This window comes from Gavia stellata, chromosome 18 (assembly GCF_030936135.1).
Source record: "Gavia stellata isolate bGavSte3 chromosome 18, bGavSte3.hap2, whole genome shotgun sequence".
Classification (NCBI taxonomy): domain Eukaryota; kingdom Metazoa; phylum Chordata; class Aves; order Gaviiformes; family Gaviidae; genus Gavia; species Gavia stellata.
The window spans coordinates 4059668-4072128 of NC_082611.1; the positions used below are offsets into that span (position 1 = coordinate 4059668).

Below are 12461 nucleotides of genomic sequence, written 5' to 3' on the forward strand. Positions count from 1 at the left end.
TTTATCCAAGGTTCAGCATCAAGCTACACACCCAGGAAAACAGAAAAGGAAACTAATTACCGTGTAACAGATTGATGAGATAAAACAGCTGCAGTGCTTTGAATACACTATACAGTATGCATAGGCAAACGAATGAAGCAACTTTAGAGACGCACATATGGACAGTTCACATATGACAGAACATTGGCTTGCAACAAGTTTTATATTAGATGTATTCAGCAACCCTTTTCATAGTTGTAATGCTCCCTTAGGAATATATATAAATTGGTTTGGAAAAAAGCTCAAAATAATTTTTAACACCATGTTAGTACCAGCTACTGCACTGGCCAGCTGTAAACTTGAACTCTTGCATTTGGCTTCACCCCAAATGTAGTTTAAACATGGCCAAACACAGTTAGTATAATCTGACAATGGGATGAAATCTCATAATAATAATAAAAAAACTTGGATATGTTTAAATCCTGGTTTAAATCAAATATAACAAAATTCACACCTGGAAACACATGTGCGCTCAACTTTAGGCATGTAATAGTTCCACATATGTCAGTGGGACTATTCATATATATTTATATATATCTATATATAATTATATAGCTTAAATGCTTAGAGAGGATGCGGACCAAAGCATTTCACAAGAGCAACTCTTCAAGTAAAGTTAAACATGACAGACTGGATATCTTTGCAGGATTCTGGGTGAATCAAATATTGTTCAATTAAAAAGAAATGAAACCAAAGACAAAACGATGTATACTTAATGCCACAACAAACACAGAGCAAAACAGACAGAAAACTTTCTTACAGAAGCCTTTCATTAGAAAGGGCACAAGTTAAGTCAGAGACAGAAATTAAAAAGTGTTCTGTTCTGGCTATATAATTTAAAAAGAATACTGAGGTTTTATTACTCTTGAAAATTTGGAAAAAAAGACAGAACCATTTATTAGTAATGGTTCAGTGTTTAAAATTAAAAAAAAACCAAACAAAAAAACCCCAAAGCAAAAGAAGGAAAAAGGTTTAATAAAAGGTTTAATAACACCCACAAACATGCCAAAAACTCCAATATAAACTACCTTAAACAAAGATTTGCGAAACATGCACAGGTTACATTTACAAGTAAAAGAAAGTAGCGTTATAGGAGTGAAAACTCATCATTTTAAAAATGGTGCTATAAAATAGCCAGAGATTCAAGTCAGCATGTGAAATCTTCATCTAAGAATTCATTTTATTAGGTCAAATACACAAATTGTCATTTTTCAGAGACTTTATCAGGCACATATGGATGAGTACAGGAAAAGACGATGAAGTCTCTAGTTTATAAAAGTCACAATTTTGCAAGTAATCATTAATATAAATTGTTTACTCTGCTATACTTAGCAAATCCCCCTTTTTGCCCTCCCCAAAATGGAAACATTAATTAGAATGAAGGGCTCTGTGTATTCTCACCTCCCTCATTATTAAAAAGCATTCAAAATACCAGAGAAAAAAAAATTGCAGAGTTGCAACTTGTTCAGAGTTATATCATATAACCCTGAACTACAGCTGGACATGGGAACTCATCACACTAGGAGTTAATATTACAAGAGTATGAAATGAATCTCATCATATTTGGGGTTTTTCTTAAAGTTTTTTCTCCAGGCATCATGTTGTTATGTGAGCATCTATTAAAGTATATACCAATACCCTTCAAGCACTGTGAAGAGAAGTTTGAAAATATAAAACATTGACACTTCAATTTTTAAGCCAATCTCAGTTTTCGCAGACTGGATTCACTTCTTAAGTTCTTTAAGTTGGCAACACTAACTCTGTGGTAGAAATATAAAACCAAGACACTGAGTTTGGGGTTTGTACTCATCTTGACATTCAGTTTGGAGGAAGAAGGGTTCATTCCCCCTTTATAATCTTTCAGATAACATGAGTCACTATGGGAAGGAGGGGACAGATTGAAGCAATGGAGAAAGAAGGAAAAAAGACGACACAATTCTCCATTATTTCTCGCATGCCTGTCCCTTTCTCATTCCTTAGACAAATTTGCGGGAAAACATACACGGTTTCATGGTGAAAAGCCATAAAACAAAAGATTCTATGCCATAACTTCAAAGAAAAAATGTCTGTACTATGTAGTCCAGTAATTTAAAGTGTATTGCCGTCTATTCCTTCTTCTTCTATCTTCACTGGTCATTACCGACTTGTTCTCCACAGACGGAAGATGCAATATGCACATTCATATAAATATGCATTCACACATATATATATATATATATATATTTAATTTGCCATTCATTAGTCAGTTAACCAGTACAGAGAAGGTTTTCTGCCTGGCAGTTCCTCTCGGTGATTATTCCCTTCACCACACAGCTTTGTGGTCCAAGACAACAAGATGAACAATCTTGTAGCTGTAATTACCCCAAAATGTAAGCTATAGCAGCCTGATGCCCACCGGAGGACAAACTGGCTGCATCTCAGTCCAGAAGGCACAAATATATAATTTGATAAGGACAACATAATTAAGAAACTGCTCTTTGAATTTACTTATTCAAAAGTAAGGAACTGGGGGGCCTTCCTCTTCTATAGCATCACAAAGAAGTGTTACGTTGCTGTAGTTGATTAATTTGGTGCCCAAAACAACGCAGTTTAGAAGGGTTTGAAGGAGTTTTCAGAAGAGATGCATAGCCTATATGCAAGGTTTAAAAACACGTTTCCATGTTGTCTTGCTTTGAAAACCAGTGCCTTGTGCTAAAGCATTTTAAGCTGTATTTTCTTGTTCTAGGACTCACCGACAATCTCACTATCGTCCTTTTCTCTGACTCGGCTCCCTCAAAATGGGGAATAAGCAGAAAGTAGAATGCGATCCGTAGTAGGAACTAAGTAAAAGCAGCTATACTTTTCATACGCCATCAGAAAAGCTCTCGTTAATACGATGTTAGGTGCTATTTTTAAAATTGGAAATGAGGTTAAGAATGGTTTGAAGTCATATCAGCCCTAACTAAGGCTGTCACATTGAAACAGGATGCCATGGATTCAGTAAGAGACATTACTAGACAGAAGTCATCTGTCTTCAAATACAGACTTTCCCACTTTAAGAAAACATACCCCCTAGAGGCCACTGGAAATGGAAAATTACAAGCTTTTATAACTGATGCTTAAAAACTACTCTGTTAAAGGTAAATGCTACTTCCTTTCTTTTCCAAAAAAATAGGAGAAAAGGTTTCTTTTGGAGTAGTTCTATCAAGGAAAGGACATATGAAATCAAGTCTGCTGTAATTATTCAATCATTGGAACATATCCAAACAAGAGGAAAACAATTTGCACGATAAAACTGGCATTCTTAACTGTGATTCATGTCTAAAATGGCAGGATAATCAGCAAAGGGACGCTTGTTAGTGAAGTGCGTCGCCAGTCCACGCCTCTTACCTGTCATTGTACACTGGTAGTGAGAAACCACTGTTGGGGTGAAGGCTAAAAAAGAAAAAATTAGGGAAAGCAAACTGAATAAAACAAATGTGTGTACATATATTTGTGTGTAAATATTTCTACATAGATACTGTGCGTGTACCACGAAAGCACAGGTGTGTAAGTAAGCTGGCACGTTCTATTAAAAAAATAAAAATCACACACAAGGGTGGCATTTCATGTGAGGGGAACAGATTTATTACCTGTATCACCTAAATTAGCCTAAAGGAGCAGACTCTTACATTTTCTACCTAATACAGATCTGACTCTGATATTATGCAAGTTTTGCAGGATTAATGTTAGATTTTTTTTTTTTTTTTCAATTAAAAATAAAATATTTTTGCTACAATTAGGTGCGGCGCACATGTTAAACTAACAGTCTAACTCCTGGAAAGTAATAGCTAGACATCTCTCTCTCCCAAGGCCTGCACTACTATCTCTAAAGAGCTCTTTCTTCCCCTTACTGTTTTTTTGCCATCGACAAATGGGAGGGACAGGTATGATTAAAAACAGAAATAAGAAATTCAGGCAGGAAAACCAAACCTTGTAATTTCCAAGCTTTTCGTTGTTCTTCTTTGGCAATTTGTTCCATGTCTTTGTCGTATATGTAATCTTGACACATAAAGCAGTATATACCCCCATACAAAAGGTCTATGGCTGCAAAACAGAAGGGACGTTGGGGAGGAGGAAAAAAGATGTGAGTTCATAAACTAGAAGACATTTTAAAGTAGGCTTCCAAGTCAGGCACTCCTTCTCCTCAGCAGTCCACAAAAAGTAAAATCTGTACCTTAGAATCTGGAGGGAAAAAAAAGAAAAAAACAGGGAAATTTTTCCAGTTACAGTATGAGTTATTCATTTGCTTCTGACACAGCAAGAAAACTGTGCAAGACAAAGCATTAGCTGCCTTCAAGTTGCTTGAAATTCACAATATGACTTTCAACGACATAAGTAACCAAAAGGCATAATTGTAGTGACTGACTGAAATACATGCAGAACTAGTACTGTAAGATTTGATAGGTAAGTTTGAATCGTCTTTTCTAAGACTTCAGTAATTTCTATTCAAGGCCATTAAAATAATCAGAAAGCACCTATCCAAATGAAGGCTCAAACAGAAGACAGCACTGAAAGCTCAAAATGGTTTTCCCAAGTAGTTTATTCCACAGGTTGCATGTCTCACAATTTCTCTTGTTTCACACACCCTTTTAGAATGGACATATGAACACTGGCCAATGTTAAAAATATTTTTCTTACACAACTCTAAACAAAAGAAAGCCAAGAAATGAAATAAATCAGCTAACTGGGAAATGACATTTTGCGTCAATATATACCGAGGAAGAAGTAAGTGCAAACTAATCATAGGAAATTGCTGATTTTCAGTACATAGATATGGAAAAAAGCCATAATCAAAGGAAAGAAAAAAAGTTTCGGTGGGCACTAACAAATTCTTAGCCAGCTACTAAGATAGCTGTCTGCTAGAGGCAGATTGTGAGAAACACATCACCATTCTCCCTCAAGAGTGTATCCTCCATTTATTTTGTTTCCAAATTCCTTTTATTTCCAATTAAATAGTGTTATTTAAAGAAATTCTCACTACAGTGGAAACTTGTTTTAAACAAAGGAAACCATTACCACCTTAGGTGACCTGCAAGAAACAGCACTGAACTACCCTGAAGTCATAAATAAGCCACACAGCAGGAATTCTGTTGTCGGTCTCATCAGGCAAACAAAGGTGAAGTCTTTGTGCTCTCCCCCTGTTTGCAGGCCAGCGGCCTTGGTAAGCTTGGTGAAGTTTCTTTCTAACCACATCTCATGCATCCTTCACAGCCTTTACCCCTCTCACAACCTGCTACTCCTCTCCTTTAGTCCTGTACACACTTTTTTCTCGTCGTCCTCTTCAAAATCACTTTTTCAATTATTATGTCAAATTGTTTGTTACTTCTTATGTAATAAAGAGAAAATTAATTTAAACAAGTTTGCATAATGTCTGTTGGCTGTCATCTTGCTTACCTGCTTCATTATTTTATTCTTTTGTTTTGTCTATTTGGACCACAATCGATTTGCGGAAGAGGGTAAGAACTGCTTGCATTACCTTGTGTAACGTTCGAACACCGGAATTTTCACCCTGGTGCCCAGAGGACTTAATAAACTCCTTTACCAAAATATCACAAAAGGGGATAAGAATCTTAGCTGTGGTAGAGATGAGTAAGAAAACACTATGGCATGTCAGAAAAAAAAAAAAAAGGAAAAAAAAAATCACAATTAAGATACACAATATTAGAGTTATATGATATTCACTCCATTATCTATTGCACTACCTGTTACACACAGTTATCAACAAAGATTTGTTGAAAATCCAAAGTATTGGTCTTCAAACACAAAATCAAATACTGTTCTCCATATACTTTTTTGAAGACCCCACAGACAGCCCCTCCCAACCAAATAACAGAACAGTGCTGGCAGAATATTAAATAAATAGGACTCTCTGTGAGCACTAATACTTTCAATCTACCATCAGAATGGGTAGGCATCCATTGTGCTCAGAGGATTCCTTACTTTTCTCAACTTTCTGGATTTACACATGTGACTGATGAAGTATAGATGTCAAGATCAAGACCAACAAGAGACCACCTTACACAAACCACTTGTGCAGAGTAGAATGGTGTAAAGAATCTGGCGTAAAGAATCAGAAAGTTTAAACAGAAACACTGACAGAGTAAAAGCCATAATTGTCCAGCGCCTGATTAAGGACTCTTGAGAAAATGTCCTCTCTCCAGCATACTTATGTGAACAATACAGTTGTATATATGCCAACACTTTCAATGTCATTAAAAAGACTGCAATAGGTTTTGGACAAATTACCTCAAGCACCCGTGACAAGGCGGCCATACAGGCCTGGTTACAGCACAAAGGAAGGGCAGGAGTTTCTCATGAAAGGCAAAACACGTCTGCTCAGTTTCAGGATCCTAGGAAAAGAGTCCACTAGTACAGTTTGCAAGTTAATTGTTTCAAATTAGTATAATTTTAATTTTTCCCTTGAAATGCACTTTAACCTTCTTATTCAGGTCTTCTTGAGGTGAAAAAGAATGTTTTCTCTAGGGCAAAGTAAAAACACCCACTACCAAGTCACGCTGGTGAGCCTCCGTGCCCGCAGAGCCGACCTGCAGGGCCTGGCAGGCGCCGGGCTGAGGGTCCCCGCAGAGGAACCACTGAAGGGACTGTCTTACTGACCAAAATTTGTCCAAAGCAAGCAATTCATTAGCACTAAGTGAAGTTACACCACACCAAAAGGACAAAGTCCATACAAAACTTTCTCCCTCAAAAGGACTGGGATGGGGCAACAAACGTTTCACCTCATTGCTAGCAACAGGCTAAAATTTTTTTTTTAAACTACATTGCTGTGAAGCTCTACCCCAGACTGAGCCACTTGTATTGTACTTCAGTCAAGATCCAGTAAAAACCCCTATGAGAGTAAAGTATGAGAACGTACATGTAACAAATTTCATCATTTGCATTAGTATCATTTGCACAAAACTAACAGAAACAGGCCTCAAATTCATAAAAAGTTTGGGAACTACTAACCTAGAAATGGTAACTAGATGTTTCAGATTAATCCACTGCCAACTCTGCATGATGCCCCACGTTCCTCACCATGAATACCTCTTTTAGGAGGCTCCTCCAGAATGGCTGCTATTCCTACCTTCCAGTATCCCAGTTTCCTAACACTTCTGCTACCCTCCTCAGGAGGGGGCAGGGGGCAAAAATCAGTGTATTATTAATTCAGTTTTATCTTAATACACATACAGAATTGATTACAGTGGAAAAATGAAATATACGTTCAGCAGAAATACACTTTTTTCTTTCATAGGGAAGAACCAGAAGAAATTTAAAAGAATCATAATGTCATTTTATTAAATTTGATCAATCTAGTTTCCTGTTTCAGGAACTCAAAATACCTCTTTGTGGATCACAGGCAAAGTAATTTAAGAATGAAAAGGCCTCTTGGAATATAACATTTTTCTTTGCTTTTATACCTTCTATGCTGACAACAGGCTACCATTACTTTAAAGTCAGATCTCCCGTGCCCCTTCATATACAAAATTCTAAGCAGCTGCAGCACAAGAGAGAGAAAGTAAAAAGATATCTCATTTTTCATTTAAAAATAAAGGTATCAGCCTGGAGAAACAACGAGGCATCACAGAAGATCATGCAGGAGTGAAAGCAACTTTATCTACTAGGTGCAAGTGACAGTAAGTTTGAAAGACAACAACTCAGGGGTGAAAGTTTAAGTTCAGGCAGCAAAAGGTCTTCAAACTCTCCATCTCGGAGCCAAGTAAAGTGTTTTGTTTAAGCCTGAGTGCTTTACTTTGCCAAATATATCCACTGATGTCCTTGTGAAAATGTTAAGAGACCAGAGGTGACGGGAACGTAACAACAATATGTAAAAAAGCAGGGAAGCATGCCACATCCAGAGTGCACACGCCTCATCCAGTTAAGAAACACGTACATTTGGTTTTCAAGAGACCCAGGTGAACAGAACTAACATTGCTCAGTGGAAAATGGGATACTTCGCCATATTATACGGCAGCCTTCCATCAGATGAGACACATTTGTGAATGATGTTTTGGTATCATCTTCCTTAGAACACTGGCTACATTCAAGTACAACAAAACATAGAGCAACACAGAATTCAGGTCAATTTTTACCTGTATTGAAATTAATTCCACTGAATTTCTGTGACTCAATCTTGGTGTGTTATCAACTCAAAATCAACATACACTCGTATTCTATGCAAATCACCTACATTTTGTTCAACTTCTGTAACAAAGGAGACTAAATTGGTAATTCTTTTAGACAGTGTTCTAAGTCAACATCCTAGGCTAATTCATACTCCCTAATTTCTCACATTAAGTGTTAATCATTAAACCAGTTTCAGATTAATAGTCTCAAGACCACAAGAAGTGATTTTCTGAACTTCAAGCCAGCTCTCCACTTGTTCTTCTATCCGATATATTAGCACAAAACAAATACCTGATTGCATTCTTTCTGTTTTCCTGGCACCTGGAAACTGCATCACAGATCAGAATTCCTGAACTGATAAGCTATTAAGGTTTACTGATATGATTAAGGAAATCTCACTGATCTCAATAAGGAGGGGAAAAAAAAAAAGGAGGTGCCAAAATACACCAGCAGACTCATCCAAGGCATCAATCAACTAGTGAGCAGGCGCATTAAAAGCTATTCACGCTTTTCCCTTATCCCTTCAGTCTCTACCAAGGTGATCACAGCCTTATCAACTCTACAAGTCACAAAACGAGTATACTTATTTTTTATTTATTTAGCTATATAAATAAAAATAAAAGGCTAGTCCTGCTAAAGGGTGACCCAAGCTAGCTTCCATTGAAATCATTAAGAATCACAGGTACTTACTTGCAGGGTCAGGAGGAGGGAGTGGAGTCCCAAACTTTGTTTTGTGGCCAAAAATGCAGTGTCAGATACCCGATCTTTTAATACACGTTAAAAACTATTAAAAACAGTTAAGCATTATCCTTCCCTCCCACATTTAATATTTAAAAGAAATAGTATTTTCTTCTCCTAATACTTGAGATAAAAACCATTCTATTCTTTAAGTACTACTACTTCTTCTTTTAAACCAGCAGCAACAGGTAAGTGTTTAATGGCTATGAGGAATATTGGAGGTTGAAAGCCATACCCTATGGCTGACCCATATATCCAAAATGCTTTCCTCCTCCGCTTCCAATCAATGATCCTCTGGATGACATCACAAGAATATTATTATGTTGAAGTACAAAGAGTTTGTACTTTCTACTATCAAATTTAATCTCACATGTATTACTGTAGTCAGTGAGGCTATTTAATTCTTACCACAGGACTAGCCAGCCCTCCTCAGTATAAGAAATACCTCTGAACTCTGTGACCATCAAGTATTTCATACACAGATGTAATTCCTTCTCTTCAATTACTAGGAAACAGCAGTAAACCAAGACTGGTTCTGCTAGTAAAGTCTGTGCATCCAACACATTCTGCTTTCAGTTTATTCATCATCAGTCTCACTTTATCCTGCCTCATATACACCACAATTCTTATATTAACCCCTGTCACTTCTACCTCAAGTAATAATGTCCAAGAGGTCAAAATGTCAAATTCTTAGCTTGTTCTAGACAAATTAGGTCCAGTGTATTTCCTTTTTTCTAAGAAAATCAGTTATATTCTCAAAAAGACACATTAGTCTGTCATGATCCACCTCTGACAGAACTAAAAAACACTATCCTGTTTTCCATTTGACTTCATCTCCTTAACAGACTTTTTTCAACACCCACACTAAGCAAAACATTAGAACTGAAGTCTAATCAAGGGACTGGTAAAATGCCCAGATGACCTTTTCTACCCCCTTCTGAGCCTAGATGCAAAAGGAAAAACCAAACTGCTACTCTAGCACTGCAAGGCACTGCATGGGAAATGCTTTAATTGCCCCTTCCACACAGAGTATAATGAAAGTCTTAGCTGTTTACAGAAGAACTCAACTCCACTGCCATCATGCAGAATTAACAGTCAATACCTTCCAACTCAAATGAAAATTAAGTAACTTTTACTGTCATTCCTCTACATAGGTGTTCTGTTTCTACATATTAGATTTCAGACAGGTATGTATTAAGAGCAGTAACCAGACTTTTTTCCTTTGATTGACTTTAAGTACAGAAACCAGCTTTTTGTCATGTTTTCTCTAAATCAGATGAAAAAATTTCATTATTTGTTTTCTAGGGGAAGTAGAAGCTTTTTGAATTCTACCAAAAAATCCTCAACTTAATCCATGAGCATTATTATTACGCTCACCCACCCAGTTCCTCTCACCACAAATGTATTTATTGGACTGAACCTTAAATCAGCACATACTTAGAAAAAACAGTTCCTCAACAAACAGTTTGTGATCTAATAAATAATGAAAGTACTCTAACAGGACTAATTCTGAAATCAGCTGTTTTCCAGGCTCCTTTGAAACTGAATGGTACTTCAGTCTTCTGACTGTTTCTAGTTTAGTCTTTTAACCACTGAACCTCAGTTCTGCTATGTCACCTACCTCTATTCTTTAACTCCGGAACAGGGCCTTAGAGCAGACCACGACTTCAACCGAAACTGCATTACGTGCTGTTTCTGAGACACTAGTCATGTGTTAGGAGTGCGACTCTTAACAGATAGAAGCATAGCATGGAAACGCAGGAGTTGGCTCCTTACCAAGGAGTTTAAATAGGTCTACACAGAGCTTTGATACCATAATTGAACTAATCTAACTCAGAATGGTTATCTGCAACAGACTTTCCTAAGCCTCGTGATCAGTGATTTTTCTTGCAGCTAAGTGTGTGTGTGTATAAATATTTAAAAAAATATACATATAGGAATAACTATATAAAAATATATATAAAAAGCATGTGGGGGAAAACTCCCAAGCAAAGTTACATAAATACTCCACTCTCAAAATCATCAATTTAGTTTCCTCATATGATATCCCCCGAAAAATTTTTAATCATTATGTAATAGAAACAGAAAACATTCACTCAGAGAGAATATTAAAACTTCATTTGGTGTCTGCCTAAGATTTTTCAGTCCCAACCAGGAAACTGATAAAAGAATCACTGCTGCAGTTCTGAGATTAACTCCCTCTGCAGCACCAACCTCTCTTCTCATTTAGAGCGCCTGTTCACAATCATCCTTCTGTTCCTGCTACTCTGGGACTAAGTTATTATGTATTTTCCTTCACTGAGCAACTGTAGAAGAGATAAGGAAGGGACCATCAGTTTTTACAAGGACAGAAACCACCAGCAGATTCCCCAGGTTCTGGAACCTGATTTGGAAAGGAAGATGACAAAGTCAAAGATGATTTTGTCATAGGAAGATGACAAAGTATGCTGATGGCACACATTTGTTTAGAATAATCAAATCTGAAGCTTGCAAAAAGCTCCAGAAGGATTTCAAGATACTTAGCAAATAGGCACTACCACCAACAGTGAAGCTCTAAGCACTACCAATAAGGTAGCAGATGAGTAACAATTACTGCTCAGGACAGAAGTTTTGGAGTAACTGAGTATAACTCCTGAATAACATCAGCTCAGTGTTGAACAGCATATTAATAAACACAAAACAGAAGTAATGGAAGTATTAACTAAGAATACAAGTCATTAGTATAGTATAGTAAACTGCATTAATCCAAAGAGTTGTCACCGCAGATGGACACATTAGGACTAAAAAAAAAAGTATGATGAGGACGTTGAGAATCATACAACAGTTTTAATAAGAAAAGCTAAAAATAATTCAGGATCCTACAGTGGTTGGGAAAAGGAAACATCTGATAATATCAAAAAGATCAAAAATCTCAGAAGAGATCAATAAGGACTTTTTACTCAGCATTTCTCAATTCCTCACAAAAGAAACACAGAGCAAAGTTACAAGATCTATTATACAGCTAACCAGAAAGACACATGCATTTTTCATATGGCTCAGAAAAACTGTGGAACTCACTGCCTTCGCATATTGTGGGTGCCAGAAAGGAACCAGGCTTTAACACTGGACTGGCTACTGGCAGCTACTGGAACACAAGCACCTAGAAGCAGGCTCCTGTTCAGAAAGCTTTTGAAGAACTGAGTAGTAGAAAAAGGGAGAGTACAACAAGGGAAAAAATGCTTAATAACTATACTGCTGCCTACTCTCTGAGCTACCTCTGTTGACCACTACGAGGTAGAAGGCTGGATATTTATGATACAGCTTCAGCCAGTACAACCACTACAAAGAAGCAAAACATGTTTTACGAAATCGGGAGAAGAGAAAAAAAGGAAAAATTAAGGATTCTATATTATTAAAATCGCAACAGCAGAAACTGTTTCCTGAAGTAACAACGTCCACAGACTAAGATATCACTTTGCTTACGCTGCTGGATTTCAGCTCTGTAGCATCTATAATCAGATGTCTATTACAGTGACTTTGATTAAGTACCTTAGAATTCT

The 12461-nt window shown here is 36.9% G+C and overlaps 1 protein-coding gene across 2 annotated transcripts in view; it reads right to left on the reverse strand.

The window, feature by feature from the left end:
* USP22 (ubiquitin specific peptidase 22) overlaps positions 1 to 12461 on the reverse strand; it is a 110764-nt gene that overhangs the window by 53718 nt on the left and 44585 nt on the right. Inside the window, exons 3-4 of one of the 2 annotated variants that reach the window (XM_059826246.1) lie at positions 3991 to 4104; positions 3409 to 3453 (exon numbers count right to left, since the gene is read on the reverse strand). In XM_059826246.1, the coding sequence (XP_059682229.1) occupies positions 3409 to 3453; positions 3991 to 4104 (159 nt within the window). The remainder of the gene's footprint in view (positions 1 to 3408; positions 3454 to 3990; positions 4105 to 12461) is intronic. The other variant, XM_059826247.1, reaches the window with a different exon arrangement.